Source organism: Nannospalax galili, unplaced genomic scaffold, assembly GCF_000622305.1.
Source record: "Nannospalax galili isolate Female #2095 unplaced genomic scaffold, S.galili_v1.0 scaffold1532, whole genome shotgun sequence".
Taxonomy (NCBI): Eukaryota; Metazoa; Chordata; class Mammalia; order Rodentia; family Spalacidae; genus Nannospalax; species Nannospalax galili.
In genome coordinates, this window is record NW_008330832.1 from 1,525,361 (window position 1) to 1,546,603 (window position 21,243).

The window sequence follows — 21,243 nt, forward strand, 5'->3', positions numbered from 1 at the left end:
ATACAGAAAAAATTTAAAATGATTGTACCGTATATTTAAATCCACAAGTTTGACAATTTATATCAACCCAAATCAGAGACCACTGTAAGTTTAAAATAATTCACATTATAATAAGAACATGAGCATAAAAAAAAGAACGTGAATTTCATAACCAGGTGGTAGTGGTACACATCTGTAATCTCAGCACATGGGTGTCTAAGGCAGGAGTACTGAGTTCAAGATCAGTTTATGGTATGAGTTTTAAGAAATTTACTGCCCAACCCTAAGTGACACATCTACAATGGAACCTCTACACCCAAAACTCATGGAACATAGTAGAACAAGGGGTGGAGAGAATACTAATGCATCTCTCAACTGTCATCAACGAAGCTCCCTCATGCAACAGAGCTCAATGAACCCAGGGCTCAGGGACCATTGTGGAAGAGGGGGCAGAAAGATTGTAAGACCCTAGGGAGGAGATACATGATCATATAGAAATAAAGTCTTACAGACTCCTGGGACCTTGCTCATAAGAACTTATAGCAATGGTGACAGCATGCACAAGACCTATGCAAACTTAAACAGACAAAAACCTAGCACAGAACTGTGGAAATGGACAGCAAGCCCCAATCTTAGATGAAGAACTACTGGGCAGCTGATTACTACCAGCTGAAGAAGAGTTGATCTTCTTTAATGGAGTGACTCTAAGACTCTAAATAGGCTGACTAGACACACCAGTGGTTGAACTTGCACTGAGGGATGTCAGGGGACACTAACTTGATTCAATAGGATTTAACATAAATGACAGAAGGCATGAAATCCAGTGGGGAGGGTACGAGAGAGCGCTGAAGGGAAAGGGGTCAAAAAGGACTAAGATGTTATGTATGAAATAAACAAAAATCTAATAAAAATATACATTTAAAAATGCATTTACATACTCAAGGTGTACTTTATCAACACTTTGATTAGAAAGCCTTTAAAATTAATTAACTTGAAAAAAATTGCTTTTCTTTCATGTTTGAATATTTATCCACATTTATTAAAGTTTTCCTTTAGAGAAATAAAAATTATTGTTTTGATTACTAAAATCAAAGAGTAATAAAAAAAATTTTTGAGACAAAGTCTTGCTGTATAGTTCAAGCTAGCCCTGAATTCTCCATCCTTCTGTCTACAACTCCCAAGTGTTAGTACCACAAGTATGTGCCCAGCAAAAGTATTTTTTAAAAGTTGAGTCTTTAAAGCTATGTACATGATATCTATACTACTTTAATTTTTAAAAACCAAATTTAGGTGCTGGAGAGCTGGCTCAGAGTTTAAGAGTACTTGCTGCTCTTGTGGAAAACCTGGGTTCCATTCCCAACACCCACATAGCAGCTAACAACCATCCATAACTCCAGTTTCAGGGGATCTGACGCCCTCTTCCTGAGCAGAACAGAAGAGAGAATCAGATTACCTGGAATTGGAGTGACAGATTGTTTGCAACCTTATGAATCCAGGTCCTCTGTAAGAGCAGCCAGTGATCTTAAACACTCAGCCATTTTTCCAGGCCACTAAAATGAAAGATTTAAAAACCAAAGGACAAAGCTACAAAATAGTCTGTGCTAAACTTCCTTTTAAACTACAAATTTCTAATGTATTAATTATAGCACAGGGACAAAAATCTTTAGTCCTCATAAAATTAAGAGCATAGAAAATACTTTATTTGGCATTATTTCTTCAAAAGCAAATGTTTCCTATCCAGAAAAGCACCAAAATGAAAAGCATGATTTTAGAACTATCCAAGTTTTATAAACTGATATTCACTAAAAGATTAGTGTTTAATAAACAAAGTAAAAAGAACTTGTACTGTAGTTGGCTGAGGCAGCCCCAGTGCTTCAGTTTCAAATATCTTCAGTACAATTCTCTCGTCTAACACCCTGCATTTCACCCTGGAAAAGGAATGTTGGCAAAGATCTCCACCGCATGGAATCTGCTCTTAGCTGTTGGGCCCCGAAACTTTATTCAGCAGTTTGAAACTATTCCACAGCTTCGCTCATTCACCCTCCCACTTGGGGCTAATGCACAGGCATGAACACCTACTGAGGAAAACCACAAAAAACTTCAAAACAGCTACAACGGTAGGCTTATTTTTCACATATTATGTTAAATATTGCTTGTTAAAGTGTGATTTGAAAAGTTTTATTAATGTAAAGTCATCTGTAGTGTGCTTGTTTTATTTAAACTGAACAATTAATTTTAGCAATACTTTCATGTATCATTGCATAACTTTAATACTGATGCAGATAAGAACTGGAAGACAAAAAGTTACAAAGCCATTTTATTTTGAAACATCTATCACTGGATTTTTGACAAACTGACATCTACAATGCAGCATCAGCAACTCTAAGTGATTCTGTTTGAAGTGGAAAAATGTCTGAAATGTATTCACCAGATAAAACTCACTGATGAGCCTAAAAGAATCTTTCTAGTGCATTCTCCAAAGTTCCTTGATTAAAGTCCTATTCCCTTAGTTTACAATAGTATTGTTGCAGTTTTTGTAGTTTAAGCTAGAAAATCAAGATTATAATTAAAAAGTGATAACCTATTAAATTTATTAATCTAAGGAAATTAAGGACACCTGGGTTTTTCCTGTATGTACCACCACATTAATGTCTACTTTTTATTATGTTCAACTTAAAGTTTTAAAGGTTTTTTAAGAACTTCTTTCACATCAAAACGATTTAAGACTTCTTTTAAAGCAGCAAAATTGAAATACGATATGAAACAGGATCATGAGTCTTTGTGTTAACCATTCGTACTGCAGGTATTCTAGGAAGACTTCAACTGCATACAAGTAGCTCTACTTGAGGTATTCAATTATTAATAAACTTAAGTTTGCAACATTTTGTGAGTTTTGAATAGATAAATAAAACTACTTTCTGAAATTATTTTTCAGAATGTTCATTAAATGCATTAAAAAAAACTGTTAGTATCCAATTAAAGATCACTAAGGGTTAAATACTTGTTCTCTACCCCCTACATACACCCTGCCAAAATATCCTTTAAGTTTTTAAATATTGCTTCGATGGTCTGAATTCTTATTTCCAGGGAAAAAAGACTTTTGCTCCAGTCAGCAGGTCAGTAGTTTATTAACTTCCAGTCACCTTGAGTTTTGCTGAAATGAAGACTGCACATTCTACACTTCTGCTGTTACTATTGGTGCCTCTGACAGAGCCAGCACCACAAACTCAGCTGGACTCATACATGAGCTATGAGTATGGAACAGATAATTTTGAAAAAACAAAGTTTAGTCAAGACTACGAAGATAAATACCTGGATGAGAAAAATATTAAGGTATGTATTTCTATTCTAAATTTATGTTATAAAATTGTACCCATTTAAATGCATTTGTTTTTTTCTGAGTTTCAATATCTGATAAGGTATTATTCAACTGTGAACCTAAAAATGTACAGCCATTTTTGAAAGAGATGTATCCTTGCTCTGAAAATTGTTACTGACTGAATATGTTAAAGCTGTAATGAAATGCTTCTTCTAATCATGTGGTTATTAAATTTTAAAAAATTTTAAGATTTAAAATAATTAGTCTTTTCAAATATGCATGACTCCTATATTAATAAATAGCACCTATGACAACCCAACAGCTATAGTAATCAAAAATAGTAATAAAATTTAAGAGACTCTGGACTTCAAGATGTGAACAGCTGCAATTTATATGTTTAGTAATAATATACAATATCTTGTATTTGCATGTTGCATTGTCTTAAGAATAAATTAGGATAAATAAAGATGAATTATCAGTCTATTATTTCAGAAAAACATGGTACAAGGAAATAAATAGAAGAATACTGGTTATGCATGCCAATTATACAAAGTACCAAAAATTGAAAAACTATTTACTATGAGGATTTCTTTTTAATCATATTTAGTCTATCAGTTTGGACCAAGGTTCTGTAACTGTCAGAGTTACCCTACATGGATGACTTTTATACAACATCATTCACATCCAACCTTTAGAAGCAAAGTAATTACTTATGGTTTTCTTGGCACACAGAAATGAACACTAGGGTAAGAAAAAAGTTAACATAGCATGAAACTATGTGTTGCCCACTGTGTGTTATGTACATACACACAATGGGAAATGAAAAAATCTAGTCAGATATATAATATTTGCTATTTCAAATGTCTTTGTCCACAACAAGTTAGATTGTGAAGACTTCAAAATTAACCAGTTAAAACTGCTTTTCCTCTTTTCTAACACATAATGAGTACATTAATACCACTGTTTTCTTTCTTCCAATAGAATTAGTTAAAATGTTAGTATTGTTTCTACCCATGATTAAGGAAGAAGAGATAGTTATCTCTAGTCACAGCTGGAGGTTAAAAAAAAACTCATAACATAAGCTACTGTCTCCCTTGAATTACTTTATTAACCAATTATGAGACACTTTCAAAATTCCTTGGACCTTAAAACTTTCTGCTTCTTAACTTTACAGAGCTTTATGTAGTTTTCTATCTTAACATAAAGACACAGAGCAATATTTGTGGGATGGAGAATTCAATGGAGAAGAGTGCGCAGAAGATGCTTAGGTAGCACACAGATGGGAAATGAAGGCTAAGGACAAGCTCAGGACGGATGACCGAGATAAGTGAGGCAAGCTAACAAAGGGGAGAGACTAGAACTCCATGTAATAAACTACAATTTAATATAATGGCAGAGGATACACTTCTGAAGAGATGACAGAGGGGAAATGATAACAATCCCAATTACACAGAGCTAATGACCTCCAACAGTGGCCTGATCAGGTTAAGAGGCTAGAATAAAAGGCTCCTAAGGCCAGGGCAAGAAAACACGCAGATCATTAAAAGGAGACCCCCTGGTAGAGATGATAGAGCTTAGTATTTTACATTCTAAAGCTCTACAGTTGCTCAAAAGGGTAGAATCTGACAAGACGAATTTAACTCAGTCAAAGAACTATGAGAAATAGTTTCACCTTAAATAAAAAAGTTTTATTCCCATTTTGAGAATATCTCCTAAGCTACCATTTAGAATCTCAGAATGTTAAATTATCAAGTACTGAGTTCTGCCACTAGAAACAAAAAAACAAACAGTCTGACTCTTTTACTCAGGGCTGCATAGTCTAGCTAGAGTAAAAACATTTACAATGTAATTTAATGAATAAAATCTTAATGGAGGGTCAGCAAGATGGCTCAGTGGGTAAAGGCTCTTGCCAACGAGCCTTAAGACCTGGATTAGATCTCCTAGATCCACATGGTAGGGAAAAAAAAAAACTGATTTCCACAAGCTGTCCTCTGACCTCCTCATGTGTGCCACTGTACATGAGTGGTAACATATAGATTAGATTAGATTAGATTAGATTAGATTATAGATAGATGATAGATAGATAGATAGCCAAATGGATAAATAGAAGGTAGATAGATAGATAGATAGATAGATAGATAGATAGATAGATAGATAGATAGATAGAATAGCCAAATGGATAAATAGAAGGTAGATATATAGATAGATAGATAGATAGATAGCTGTCCAATAGATAAACATTCTAGTGGCCACCACAGAAATGCCCCCAATTGTGACTATAAAAAGATAAGTATGTTTGCGATTTCCTCAGTTTTACAGTCAGACTCTTGATTTTATCACACCTGATAACAAACTTCTAATTTTCCTATAGGAAAAAGAAACTATGAGACCTGATCAGAAAAGTCTTCAGTTACAAAAAGATGAGGTTGTATCATCATCATTACCCATAAAAAAAGAAAATGATGGTAAGTATGAACAGTCTATCATCTAATATTTTTGAAAGGTGTCTTTTAAAAATACATACAAAAGAATTTTATTCTGTGTAGTAATCAAAGACTGTCTCAAGAGGTAGTAAAATATAAACTGGAGGGCCAGGCATGGTGGTGCACACCTTTAATCCCAGCACTCAGGAGGCAGAGGCAGGTGGATCTCTGTGAATTTGAGGCCAGCCTGGTCTACATAGTGAGCTCCAGGCCAGCTAGGACTACAGAGAGACCCTGTTTCAGAAAGAAAAAAAAAAAAAAGAAAAAGAAAAGAGAGGGGATATTAACACGATCAAAATATATGGTATAAAATCACAAAAAATGATTTAAAATGTTCTTGCTTGAAAGAAAATACACTTGAGGGCCAGGGAGATGGCTCAGCGCACATAAAGGTACTTGCTGACAAGACTGCCAATCTGAGTTCAATTCCCAGAACCCACATATTGGAAGGTGAGCACTGACTCTCACAAGTTGTCCTCTGACCTCCACAGATGTTGCTGTGGCAAGTATGAATGTTCATGCACATACACACAATAAATGAATAAATGTAATTTTTAAAATGTATTAATTTTATTTTATGTGTATGCATGTATTGCCTACATGTAGGTAAGTACACCTGTGTTGTGCAATGCCCATGGAGGACAGAAGAGGCTGTTGGATCTCCTGGAACTGGAGTGACGGATAGTTGTTAGCTGCCATGTGGGTGCTGGGAGTCAAACCTGGGTCTTCAGCCAGTGTTCTTAACTGCTGAGCCATCTCTCCGGCCCCATGAATACATGTAATTATTTTAAAACAAAAAAATACATTTGAAAATGAGCAAAAGATATGAAAACTATTCACAAAATGACTTTAAAGTGACCCAAACATATGAAAAGATGTCAGATTTCATGTTTAATTGAAAAGTACAAATAAATTTTACATTTAAATTCCATGCTTAATTTGACTGATTATAGCAACATATTCCATGGTCAAGACTGTACAGTAACATATACTCTCATATACTACAAACAAAATTGTGAATTAGTACATTTTTAGATAGGAATTTGGTAATATTTAACAAAATCAAAGTATATTTACTTTTTTGTTCCCTTTTTTTTCCAGTGTTGGAAATTCAAACCAAAGCCATGTGTGTGCCAGCAAAGTACTCTATTACTGAGCTACACCCCTAGTCCCATATTAATTTTTTGAAACAGCCATCAACTTCTAGGGATTTTATCCTGAATATCCATGTCCAAAATAAGAAAATACAGATGTAAAATCACTGAAGCACTGTTGGCAATTCCTAAGAACAATAATGACATATACAGATAAGGAAATACAATGCAGTTATAAAAATGCTCAAGGAAAGGCTGGGGATATAGTTCAGTTGGTAGAGTGCTTGCCTAGCATGCAGGAAGTCCTGAGTTCTATCCCCAGCACCCCACAAAACTGCTCATGGTAGTGCATGCTTACAGTTTAGAACATGAGAGGTAATGGCAGGAAGATTAGAAATTCAAGGTCATTCTCAGCTACACAGAGAGTTTGAAGCAAGACAGGGCTATAAGACACCACTTCAAAAACAACAACCTAAAACAAAACAAAACAAAAGAACAAACAAAAAGGAATGAAGTTGACTGTGTAAGAACATGGCGTGATTTCCAGAACAGAATGTGTGAAAAAGGGCAAAGCATAAGAGTATCTATAACATGCTGCTTTTATTGTAAGAAATATAGTGGTAAAAGAAAATTTACATGTAGTTGCTAATATGTGTGAAAAGGAACATAGAAAAAGTAATTAAAAAAAAAAAAAAACAGATATGCTGAGGATGTAGTTCCACGGTAGACCACTAGCCTAGTATGTGCAAGACTCTGGGTTAATTTCCTAGCACTGTAAAAAAAAAAAAAAAAAAAAAAACCCTTACAACAGTCTCTTCAAGGGAATGAGATCATGAAGAAAGGGAATGGGGAATCAGGACCGGGCTAAAGAACTGGGAATGAGTATACAATTTCTGAGTAGGTTTCACCTTTCAGAACAATTTCATATAAACAAGTACTTTACAAAATCATGTAAAGATAAGCTAATAAAAACAGAAATATAAACAATATAATAAGGTTTATTATATTTTGAATTAATAAAACACATAAATAGGAAAAAAATCTAATTCAACTAAATCTTAAACACACTATTTTGACTATAAATCTTCAAGCTAAAGAAATATCAAATTGGGGCTGGAGAGATGGCTCAGTGGTTAAGAACATTGGTTGTTCTTGCAGAAGACCTGGGTTCGAATTCCAGCACCCACATGGCAGCTAACAACTGTCTGTAACTCCAGTCCCAGGGGATCTGATGGCCTCTTCTGACCTCCGCAGGCATTGCATAACATGAGTGCACTTACCTACACGCAGGCAATACACACATACACATAAAATAAAAATAAATAAAATAAAAAGTTAAAAAAAAGAAATAAAAAATTGTAGACAGTCATGCTTTGCTTAAAGATAGGGATACTGGGCATGGTGGTACATGATGTTAATTCCAGCACTTGGGAGACAGAGGCAGGCAAATATCTGTGAGATCAAGGCCAACCTGCTCTACACTTAAAGGGGAAATCCTGTCTAAACAAACAAACAAACAAACAAAGATAAGGATAGTGCTGAGGAGATGGTTCAGTGGGGAAAGGGAACTTCTATCTAGTCTAATATCTGAGTTTAATCCCCAGGACCCACAGAGTAAGAGAGTAAAAGGAAAAAGCCTACTTCTGAAGTTGTATTCAGACTTGCACTTGTGTGGTACAGCCTGTGTCTCTGTGTGTGCAAATACATTTTTAAAAACAGATACATTAAGCTTTATAACATGCATCATTTGTGGTATTGTGTGGCATGCACCCCCCCAAATAAATAAATGATAGTAATAAAAAATAAAAGATCAATGGAAGAGATTAGGGTCCAAAAATAAGCTATAGATTATATGGTTAACTGGCTTTTGACAATGTGACAATACATTTCAGTAAAGAAAGAATAATCTTTTCCAAAAATCATGCTGGAATTACTAACAGAATAAAGAATCTTGTCTGTTCCTGATATTATTTATTTAAAAGCTAACTCAAAGTAGACGAGGTTCCTAAATGCTTTAGGCTTAAACTTCTAGAATAAACAAAGGATAAAATGTGAATGATTGCTAAGGTTTAGATCTTAAATATCCTCTCTAAAGTTCATGTATTAAATGTCTGGTCCCCAGCTGATGGTGATAATTTTGTTTTTCAAATGAAATTTATTTACTGTGTGTGAGCACTCATGCACCTGTGTCATGGCCCAAAGTCAATGAACCCAACTATTATCAACTGAAATGGAAAACCTCTGAACTGTGAGCCAAAAAGGTTCACCTTTGAATCTGACTATCCCAGTATCTGTGCCTTAGCAACAGAAAACTGACTAACAAAGTGGCTGCAAACTTTTTTTTTGTTTTTTTTAGAGAGGGGTCTCACTGTATAGTCCTAGCTGGCCTGGAACTTGCTATGTAGACCAGGCTGGCCTCTAACTGAGAGCAATCTGCCTGCTCTGCCTCCCGAGTTGCTGGTATTAAAGGCATGCGCCAACATACCTGACGCCAAACATTTCTTAAACACAACACCATGAGCTATAAAGGTAAATTATTCACTAAAATTTTTAAATGTTTATACTTCAAAAAAACACCGGCGAGAAAACAGACAAGTTACAACCAACACAAAAACACAAAATAAGCTTAACAAATGATTTATACTTAGAATATATGTCAATAATACAAAAACCCAATGACAAAAGGAAAAGCACATAGACACCTTTGTAGATGTTAAGTAATCACTAAGAAAATGAAAATTAAAACAATGAGATATCACAACATGTTATTTGAATGACTAAATTAAAACTAAGGTTTTTTTGTTTGGTCGGGTTTTTTTTAATCACTGTGACATATACTGGAGGAAAAAGATTTAATCTAGCTCATGGTTGCAGACCCAGGTCAGCTAGATCCAAGAATTCTCTGCTTTCAAACTGATGGAGAAAGCCCTGCACTTTTCAAACAGTAAAAGATACTCTACCGAGGGAGAGACAGAGAAGGAGGGAGGAAGGAGTGAAAGGGGAGGGGGAGGAACAACCAAAGAACTACTGCAGGGCTTAAAAAAACAGCCCAAGTGAAGGTATTCCAAGTAAAATCTGGAGTTAGGATCATAATAGTGCCAGTTATGACTCTCATCTTTCTTTTCTTTTTTTTTTTTTTTCATGTTTTTGAGACAGGGTCTCCCTGTAGCCCTGGTTGGCCTGAAACTCACTATGTAGATCAGGCTGGCCTTGAACTCTCAGAGATTCACCTGCTTCTGCCTCCCGAGTGCTGATATTAAAGGCTGGGTTTATTCCTTTCACTTCTGATACCCAAAGTCATTAATTACTGTCATCTAACTGAAATACATTTCTAACATAAACTTCAAAAATCAAGTTTGTATTTACCTTAATTTCTGACTTGTGGTTTTTTGTTTTTTCTATTTCAATTAGGAAATGTAGTTCTCTATCAGGTCAGCAATTAAGCAATCACTGCAAATCAGAGAATAAAGATGGAGCCAATGAGATGGTTCAGCAGGTAAAGGCACTTATTGCCAAGCCTGACAATCTGAGTTTGAACCCAGGGATCCACATGGTAGAAGGAGAGAACTATCTCCTGGAAGTTGTCCTCTGACCTTCACATGACTGTGGCATGCATGTGCCCCCACGCATACACATGTGCAATAAATAAATGAATAAGTAAATAAATAAAATTCTAATAAATTATAAAAAACAATGTAGGTTTCTGGCTATCATGAGTATCCTGTTATTACCAAAGATTCTGTAAAACAGCTTTTCAAATTAATAGCAGCATTCATAATAGCAATAATTTTTCCACTAGATGACAAATATTTTCTAATCATTACTTATGCTTACAATTTTGTTTCCTAATTTAGAAATGCCCACATGCCTGTTATGTGTTTGTTTAAGTGGCTCTGTCTACTGTGAAGAAGTTGACATTGATGCTGTGCCACCCCTGCCAAAGGAATCAGCTTATCTTTACGCACGATTCAACAAAATTAAAAAGTTGACCGCCAAAGATTTTGCAGACATGCGTAAGTTAAAATAAGATATAAAAGCACAAGTTTCCAGATACTTTATACCTACTATACATAGGGTTATCACTGTTGTGGTATTTAAACATACAATATACACTTCACAAAAATTTTCATACCCCATCTAACAATAAGTACCTTTTCAAGATCAATACACCAAGATCCATTTTGCCTCAGGGAGTAAGCAGTACTTAGTATATGAGGATGCTTTGCCACCTGTATTTTATTTTCTACTTTCACCGTAAAAGCACAAACTCCTAATCTGTACTTGTTTTCATTTTTCATTGCTTGTTTCAGTTTGTTTTTGTTTGTGCTTTTTTTTTTTTTTAATCTTTTTGGGACAGGGTCTCTGTGTAATCCCAGCTCTGCTGGCACTCACTATATAGCCCAGGCTGGCCTCCATCTCACAGAGATCTGGCTGCCTCTGCCTCCTGAGTGCTGGGACTAAAGGCATGTGCCACCACAACAGGCTGTTTGTTTGTTTGTTTTGGAGAGAGGGTCTTATGTAGTACAGGTTGGTCTTGAACTTACTAATATAGCCGAAGCTGATCTCCTAATCCCCCTCTGCCTCTACTTCCCATGTGCTGAGATCATAGGCACTTGGTTCTTTTTCATTAAATTATAACCCTTAAATCTGGCTACATATAAAAAATATGTAGAGAACAACTTTTAAAATACCAGTATGAAAACCACACATACTCCTTACATGTTGCTAAGGGAAACAGTTCTAAGAACAGTAGTGTTAACTCTTTCTCAGGTCATTAGCAATCAGCTTTTTGGCTTCTTAATAAGCTTTAACCCAACTAAAGTGTTGCTGTCAGCACATCACTATCTTCTGTTTCTGCTGTACGAAGTCCTAGTCCTGGATTATTCATTCCTTGTCAGTATTCTAGATGTCTAGGTCATCCTGAAGAAAACCACGGCCAAGAAATGTACACTGGTTTTACTACATGTTATTTGTTTGTTTATATATTTATTTATTTATTTATTTGCAGTAATTGAATCTAAGACCTGGTACATGCCAGGCAAGTGCTCTCTCCCACTGAACACATTTATGAGATTAAGAGTAACTGAATTCATGCTGTCACTAATAGATCTGAATTATGGATTAAAGGACAATTTGTGGATCCCCATTTTGGCAAATTCATCTACTTGGTGGGCATGTAGCCCAGTGGTCAAACACTTGCCTAGCACATACAAAGTCATGAGTTCAATCCCTAGCGCTACAAAACAAACAAACAAAAAAAAAACCCCAAAACAACGAATGTGGTACTTTTACGATCACTAGCAGAAATTCATAGAGCAGAAAAAAAACGACTGAGTTACTCCAAACCCACATTTCTATCTTAGACACAAGGCAAGGCTTCTCTGTACTTTCAGGTGTCATAAAATATAGTAGAGCTCTGTTCAGTACATCTAATATGTTTTCACATTTTCTGCTTTATATTAAAAATGTTACTGTTAAAATTTGCCGCAAGTATAGTGCTGAAGTGCTATCTAGTGTCTGCACTAGGTTCTAAGTGCAGGACAGCTGTGATGATAGCTATGAAGAAAATGCATGTATTAGATAAATTTCACTCAGGCATGACTTATATTAATGTCCATGAATCCACAACGTACATTAAGTTGTCTTTAAACAAAAATATACATAAAGTATGGTTTGTATTGATTGGCAAAAATGAGTAAGCAGAGGCTCATGGGCACCTCTGGAACTCTCCTAGAAGCAATGGTTCTGTATTCACTAATTCAGTGCTGCACCAACTTTTAAGAAAATGGCTACTGAGAATGAAAAGAAACTATTTCCTATCATCTCAGCCAAAGACAATACAAACCTGCACACACAGAATTTCTCAATCTCTCAGTCTGTGCCATGTTAACACATTGGGAAACATTTTTGTCTTTGTTGTGGTTAAGCAAAAGGCATAGAGAAATTAATACAGCATACCCACATTTACAATGCAACATGCTGGCAAATTTTTTAATTACATAATTAAATCCAATCAAATGTAATTACTCCCTATGATAGGCAGTAAGAATTTCCTTCATGTCTATGCATAAGGAATTCAGAGAAGGATAAAAAGACTATGTATTTTTAGATACCTTCTAAAACCAGTGATTTTAGGACTGCAATCAGAAAAGGCATCATTGTTAGGCACAGAGATACTCAATGTTCAACAAAACTTTACCTATGAGGTTGAATATGTAGTTCAGTGGTAGAATGCTCACCTAATATGCATGAAACCCTGGGTTCAGTCTCTAGCCCTCATAAAACACACCTGGAATACCATTACCAGGTCATAGACTTGATCCTCAACACTGCAAAATGATATAATTTACTGTGTTACTAATTACACATACTATAATGGACCCTGAACAGAAAAAAAAAAGGTGAGTGACCTATTAAATGCTTTTCTCCTGCCTACATAATGAGATTCTAATTTCATATTTTTTAATATTATTCCCTCAAGCTAACTTAAGAAGACTTGATTTTACGGGAAATTTGATAGAAGATATAGAAGAAAGTACTTTTTCAAAACTTTCTCTGCTAGAAGAACTTACACTTGCTGAAAATCAACTACTGAGGCTGCCACTTCTTCCTCCGAAGCTTACTTTATTTAATGCAAAACACAACAAAATTAAGAGTAAAGGAATTAAAGCAAACACATTTAAAGTAAGTATTCCATAATATAACTAAATAACAGCATTGATAATATTTTTACATTTTTATTATTTGTTGATTTAGTGCATGTGTGTGTGCATATGCATGTACATGCCACAGCATGCATGCACAAGTCATAAGACCACTTGCAGGAATTAGTTCTCCTTCTACCATGTCAGTCCTGGGGATCGAACTCAGGTTGACAGGTTTGGTGGCAGGTGCCTTAACCCACTGAACCATCTTGCTGGCCCCATGATAATATTTTGAAATTTGTACCTTTTTGCCCCCCATTCTACTTCTGAACTACTTTTGGGATATATTTCTGTACAGCAAGATAAGAAGCAAAAGAGAAATGTAATTGACATTTACCTAGACCAATATTTTCAGAACTTGGAACAAAATGACTTACATTTGACAACAGGAGCAATAGGTTAAAAATATGTACATAGGACTGGTAGCATAACTCAGTGGTGGAAAGCATGCTTAGCATGCTCAATGCCCTGAGTTCAATCCCCAACATCAATACCAAACAAATAAAACATATTTCATACAAAGACTAAGGAGTGCTTTTTTACTCATGTGAAGGATATTTTAATATTAAGAAGTAACTATTATTAGCTTATTGTTTTAAAAGACTTGCATTCTTCTTATCAACTGAGAATAGCTGTCTTTTATCTAGTTATTTGTCTTTTTTTCTTTTTTTCTTTCTTTTTTTTTTTGAGGCAGGATCTCACTACGTAGCCCTGGCTGGCTGAAAACTTGCTATGTAGACCAGGTTGGCCTTGAATTTACAGAGATCCCCCTACCTCTGTCTCCTGAATGCTGGGATTAAAGGTGTATATCACCATGTCCAGTCAGATGCTATCTCATATATTTAACTTTTGAAATAAGTATGTAGTAGTAGTGTTCCACAAAGAAGTATTAAAGTAAATAATTCCAACAGGGCCAGGTGTGGTGGCGCATGCCTTTAATCCCAGCACTTGGGAGGCAGAGGCAGGCGGATCTCTGTGAGTTCAAGGCAAGCCTGGTCTACATAGTGAGTTCCAGGACAGCTGGGGCTACAGGGAGACCCTGTCTCAAAAAGGACCAAAAAAAAAGAAAAAAAAAATCCAACAGAATGAAGTATTTTATAAAATTAGAAAAGTAATCACCTCACCCAGAATTTCCACAGTACTATATAAACACTCTCTGTTCTAGAAAGGTAATCCCAAACAAAAGCACACAAATACATAAATTAATTAATTAATTAATTAAATAAATAAACTTAAAAAACAGAAAATATTTTAACTATAGCAAAAAAAGGAATTAGCAAGTAGGGTATGGTGGCACACATCTGCAATCCTAGCTAAATTCAGGAGGCTGAAGGAGAAGGACAGTAGGTTTTAAGGTAGTTTGGGCTACATGAGATCCTGATTTTAAAAAATTAATGAAATCTGACTTAGTAGCACAGGATACATATCAAAGTTGAGGTAAGAGCAATGTTAAGGGAAACAACATCCTAAAATCACAACATATAATCATATGCAGTAAGTTACTGATCATACAGAATATTCCAACATAACTCCCACATCTTGCTAAGCACACATCTCTTAGAAATATCCACTTTAGCCGGGCATGATGGTACACGCCTTTAATCCCAGCACTTGGGAGGCAGAGGCAGGCGGATCTTTGTGAGTTGGAGGCCTGCCTGGTCTACATAGTGAATTCCAGGACAGCTGGGCTACAAGGAGACCCCGTCTCAAAAAAAAAGAAAAGAAAAAAGAAATAACCACTTTGCTAGAAATTGGTAGAACTTATGATAAGTAGCTCAGGAGGCTCAAGAGAGCTTAAAGAAGCATCAGGATTCAAAAATCAAGCTCATATGCAGATCCTCCCAAGACAAATTTAAAGGGCTCAAAAGATAGGTGTTCAGAGCCAAGTATTCAGATATGAAATGAATGGGCAGAAATACGGAGTATGCAGCAGAGTTCTGTTAGTCACTGTCTTAAGGACCAGAAGACAATATTTATGAAGCCAATAAACAATAATAAAAAATTTCCATACCAATGATTAATACTATTGAAACATGCTTACTACATCAATATTTTTAATGTATACATTGTTTGAATCCTGTGAAGAAATGCATAAACCTCAGTAACACTCAAATCAAATTTTCCTTACAGAAACTGAATAAGCTCTCTTTCCTCTATTTGGACCACAATGACCTGGAATCTGTGCCTCCTAATTTACCAGAAAGTCTACGTGTAATTCATCTTCAGGTATAACTGTTCTTTTTATGAAGTCTGGTATTAGTTAACTATGAGCCATTCTTATTATTCATTGGGAAACTCATCCATTCACATGTAAAGGATGATTATATCACTCAGATCATGTGATCGCTTAATGCCTATAAAAGTATTATTATTTAGCCACATAAACCTCCTGACCAGAATCTCCGGTCCAATCCAGAGTATGCTGAGTAGACCACCCTCGGAAGTGTAAATTTTGCTACTTGAGCGAAATTAATCTCCAGGCAACACCTAGTCTTTTTTTGGTTTTGTTTTTAGCAGTGCTGGGACTGAATATAATGTCTCATACACAATATGCATGTATTCTATCTCTGAGCTATAGTACTAGCATTTAAAAAATTAAAATAAAAATTTATTTTTATTTAGGGCATTCTTTAATTCCTTATTCCTCAAGTTAAAATTGACCAGGCTATGGAAGGGAATGAAGACTGTACAGTTGGTGGGCATCAGGCAGTCACCTTATGTATAATTGGAACAGACGTTCTCTGAATCTGATTAGATGGGAGGTGAAATCATGGAGTTTGATCACCACAAAGGCTAGGATACATATGTGGAGATTTTCAATTTTGTTGTTGCTTTTTGTTGTTTTGCCAGCCCCGGCAGAGGGGATCCTCAAGAAGGTGACCACAATGAAGACAGTGGCATAGAAAATGGGGACAACAAATACTCAATCAGGACTGAAACATAACATGGGGACCACAACCAGAGTGACAAGGATTCTGCTTTCTGTTCTAATCGGCCAAACTCAAAAGGGGAAACACATGAGAGACAAAAAGTGTCTCCCACCAGACTCACAGAAGTTGAAGTAGAAAACTGTTAATGTCACATCATCCCCATGACTGAGGCACAAGTCTCTTGGGTCCAGTTCCCAAGAAAGGCACACACACCAAGGATCATGAGCATGTTTCAATGCAAAGGGTAGACTGACAGTCCCACAGTGATCATAGATGTCATGAGCAAACAAAAGTGGGTTTAACCAAATGTGAAGATGAAAAACATCTGTTTAACACAGGCCACAAGGGTAATGGAGTGATATAAATGCAGTCAGTCAGCCAGCAAGATGTGATGACATCAGTCACAGAATCCCAAAGAGACGGTACACAGGGAGAGGCACTTGGGCTTATGCAATCTAGAAAGTAGCCAAGATAAGCATATTCCGCAGCAGTGTGATCAGGTACATTAGCAGGTGCAGCAGGAAGAAAGCCTGCATGAGGTCATGTGGAAAGTCCAAGAAGCCAAACAGGATATTGTCAAAAAGTTATAGATCTGACCAGGCATGGATGCTATATTGTCTTTGCTATTCCTTGACACGAAGCAGAAAGTTATGAGGTACAGAAGTCAGCTGAAGGTTCAGACATGGATGCCCTTTTTAAAAATTTTTATTTATTATTTTTATTTATGTGTATGTGTGTACTGCCTGCATGCAGGTAAATGTACCTGTGTCGTGCAACACCTGCAGAGGTCAGAAGAGGCTGTTGGAGCCCCTGGGACTGGCGTTATGAACAGTTGTTAGCTCCCATGTGGGTGCTGGGATTCGAACCCAGGTCTTCTGCAAGAACAACCAGTGTTCTTAACCTCTGAGCCCTCTCTCCAGCCCAAGATGCCCTTTTTTGATACCCCTTATGACAAAAAAAAAAAAAGTGTAGTATTTTAACACTAACCAGGTGTTCTAAAATTCAATTCTGATACAGCGGAGTCTGCAGAAATCCAATTACTTCCATGATTCAGTCTGGCCACACTGCTCCCACTGTAGATGCAGTCCAAAGCATGTGTTTGTTCTGTCTATTCCCCACACTGCAGTTTTCTAGGTGGTACTCTGAGTTGTCCCATTACCATAACTTCATAATTCTCAAAGGGGCAAATGATAAACAGCTAATGACACTCTTATTGTCCAGGAAATTCCAAGGAGTTCGTTTCTCCTCCAAAATCTTTGCTGGCTTCCAGGTTCCAGGGCTCCTCTCGGGCCTTCTGTGGTGGTGGGCTAGAAGGTGGCATCCCACCATAATGAAGACTGAACAACCTGGGTGATCTGTCAACAGCTGATTTATATTTATTTCCCCAAATAGTGACCATATCTCTCATTTGTGTTTCTTTTCTCCAAATAGTGGTAACATTAGCTTTTGGAGATGTTGTAGCTGGTTTTATAAAACAGCATTAAAGTGTAAAATACAAAAGTGAAGAATGAAAATAAGCTAAAACTAATTTCAGTACCACAAGAATTTCAACTTGTTCTTGTTTCATTTATTTAGGGAATATTTAAGTAAACAGTATCATTTTGTATATTCCTACTCATATTCAGAACAGAGTGAATAATAGTGAGTAGACTGTTCTAAAATATTTAAAACTTAAAAAATATGCTCAGGTTGCACAAAAAAGGTATCATTACCATGAAGCAATATTTTTTTTTTAATATTCTTTAAAAAAAAGCACTTGATCCTATTATACAGCATACAAAAGGTTGATTTTAGATTTCTGAATACTTTTTTCCTTTTGTCTTTCAGTTTAACAGCATATCTTCAATTACAGATGATACATTCTGCAAGGCTAATGACACTCGTTACATTCGGGAGCGTATTGAAGAGATTCGCCTGGAGGGCAATCCAATTGTTCTGGGAAAGCATCCAAACAGTTTTATTTGCTTAAAAAGATTGCCTATAGGGTCATACTTTTAACCACTATCAATGCAGCTTATGGCCTAAGTATACACAGCTAACAGTGTCTAAAAGAATTTAAGTACTAGCTTAATAGTAATACTTCATCTCCTCACTATGATGGAATTTTATGTTTTAAGCAAACAAGTTCAAAATTCTTGTATCTAATTAGCAAAAATCAGACCAAATCTCTTAAGTTCAAAACAAAGTAATGTGAAACTAAACAGAATTAAAAATTCCTTCTGGTTTACACTAGATTACCATCTAAATGGCATGCTTTCACAAAAATACTTGCATTTGAGAAGTATTATTCCCATTACTAATGAAGTAAGAGAGGCCCAAGAAACTTTCAGTTGTTTATCTTTCCTGGCATTTACTGTATCTCAAAAGCATTTAAGGCAGATGTTCTAAAACCTCTGAAAAGCCAAGTATTTCCAGTGACCTTCCATTCTGACTATGATTCATCAGTATTCACTATGAAGAAGGAACTTTGTTTTCTTCCTATCAAGGCAGCTATTTTACTATATTTCTCACTTACCCTAAGAAAAAAGGTCTCACAAATAGGCAAAATTTTCAAATAAAGGAAAATTTTACTCTCTGGTAAAGAACAAATTTAGAAATGGTCCAAGTTTTTTGCTTTGCATTTTGAAAAGCCCAAACAAACCAAAATCAATAAAGTTTTTAAAAATCAAAATTCTACCCATTTCTCAAAGAATAAGGTTTCTCTACTTCAAATATTTTCAAGTAGGAAATAATTATAAACCTTTTCACACTGTAAGAATGAGTCTCACCAATAAATATAATTCAAATGTAAGAAATAAAAACAAAATATATTCTATAGTGCTTGCTGCTGCACACCAGCTTCTCCTGCACACACATTCACCCAAACAAACTGAATATGCACAACCAAGCCTGTGAGCACCACCTCCTCAACAGCCATGATTTCTGGATATATATATATAAAATGGTGAAAACCTCATCTTCAGTCTAATAGCAATAACTCAATAATGCCAAATTAAAGTTCCTAAATTATCTTCTGTTGCCTATACCCTACTCACAAGCATTAGTACTATATATTACTTTGGAATTAAATATAAAATTATCAGTGTTTTAGAAGCCTCAATCATTCATATATGTGTATGTGTGTACCAACGTCATTTCCATTATAAGCAATATATTAATCTCGTATACTATTCCTAGAACACTCATTTTAAACATTTGGTTTTTTTGCTCCAATCCAGACTGACACCCCCGACCTCATCTCATTTGTCAAGAGTGAGCCCAGATGAAACTTTTTCATTAAAGCATCTGTGATCTATAAGGCCAGAACTATTACTAATAATGTTTATAGGCTCAATCATTTATTTTGATAAGTTAATGATTGTAACTACCACTTTCTCACCATTTTGTGTACACGCTTTATTTTCCCCATGACTTAAAGCTCACTGAGAGCACCAAACACAGCTTTATCTTACATTTTTATGGTACTAACATAATAGCATATTTGAATTAAATCTATAATAAATATTGTAAAATTCATCCAAATGGAATGATTCTGTGTTATCTGGAGAAACAGACTATCATAACCTTGAATAAATCAATAGAAAGAAATTAGCTTTTTCTGAAATAAATATTTCACAGAGGATGGTTCAATGGCAAGAGAAACTATGGAGTATTCAGATATGTCTATTAAGTTTCTGGTTTTCACAAGAAAAATGTACTCATATGCATATATACACACATACATATGTATGTATATATGGTTTGTTTGGGATTTGGGGCATGTGTGTGGTTCTGGGGATTGAACATAGGGCTTCATGTGTGCTCAACAAGAGCTCTACCACTAAACTTACCCCCAAGGCCTCTACATTCTTTTTTTTTTTTTTTTTTTTTTTTTTTTTTGCCTCCTGAGTGCTGGGATTAAAGGTGTGCGCCACCACGCCCGGCTCAATACATTCTCTTTGTAATAAAATTCAATGAGAAAAACACTAGAATAACCATCAAATTAAAAAAATTAAAAGCCAACAGTTTTGAGAAAAAATGATTAGGGCTAGGCATGATGGTGCACTCCTTTAATACCAGTATTCAGGGGGTATAAGCAGATGGATCTCTGCAAGTTCAAGGCAAGCCTGGTATATATAGAAAGTTTCAGGATAGTCAGGGTTACATCACAAGACCCTCTCTGTGAAAAACCAAAACAACAACAAAATAATAATAATAATGATCATGATGATAATGATTGGGAAGAAAGACTACTGATAAACTTTAATATTTTTGAATTTACTTAAAGAAATATCTTGGGATTTCTAGGAAAGACATGAACATGGGTAGCTTACACTGTCATTACACACTCTTCTGTTGCAAAATAAAGCAATACAAATTATACAATCAAGATCCAGAACATATTGAGTAAAATAATAAAGGTAAAATTACATTTAAATCCACTATATTATATAGAGGTTTCATTCTTGAAAATGATAATAAAAGAGTACTAAAGTTAAAAATGATTTATACCTTACAAATATTGCAAAAAGAAACAAAAGAAGACATACAAAAGAATGGACATCCTGTGTTCATGACTGAAAGATTTATGTTGTTAAGAAAACAAAACAATCTCAAGATTCAATGCAATCTGTACAAAGATCCCAATGATGGATTTTGCAGAAACATAAAAATCCGCTCTAAAATTTATTTGGAATATAAAAGACCCTACATGAACAAAAACTGAAAAGCCTGAAAAGAACCAAGAGAGAAGAC

General features: G+C 35.5%; 2 protein-coding genes across 4 annotated transcripts in view; one reads left to right on the plus strand and one right to left on the minus strand.

Moving 5' to 3' along the window:
• The window catches only part of Cenpp (centromere protein P), a 244,387-nt gene that overhangs the window by 167,788 nt on the left and 55,356 nt on the right, over window positions 1–21,243 (minus strand). The window lies entirely within an intron of this gene.
• Ogn (osteoglycin) lies at window positions 1,898–19,020 on the plus strand. The gene is made up of 7 exons (XM_008852885.2): window positions 1,898–2,096; window positions 3,067–3,312; window positions 5,670–5,763; window positions 10,730–10,888; window positions 13,357–13,559; window positions 15,710–15,805; window positions 18,337–19,020. Exons 2-7 carry the CDS (start codon window positions 3,139–3,141, stop codon window positions 18,505–18,507), a joined length of 897 nt encoding a protein of 298 aa, XP_008851107.1. The 5' UTR covers window positions 1,898–2,096; window positions 3,067–3,138; the 3' UTR covers window positions 18,508–19,020.

Coding starts and splice junctions, on each gene's coding strand:
- Ogn (XM_008852885.2), top strand. CDS start 3,139: ATGAAGACTGCACATTCTACACTTCTGCTGTTACTATTGGTGCCTCTG. Junction 13,560..15,709: donor TTAAAGCAAACACATTTAAA/GTAAGTATTCCA, acceptor TTTTCCTTACAG/AAACTGAATAAGCTCTCTTT. Junction 15,806..18,336: donor TACGTGTAATTCATCTTCAG/GTATAACTGTTC, acceptor TTTGTCTTTCAG/TTTAACAGCATATCTTCAAT.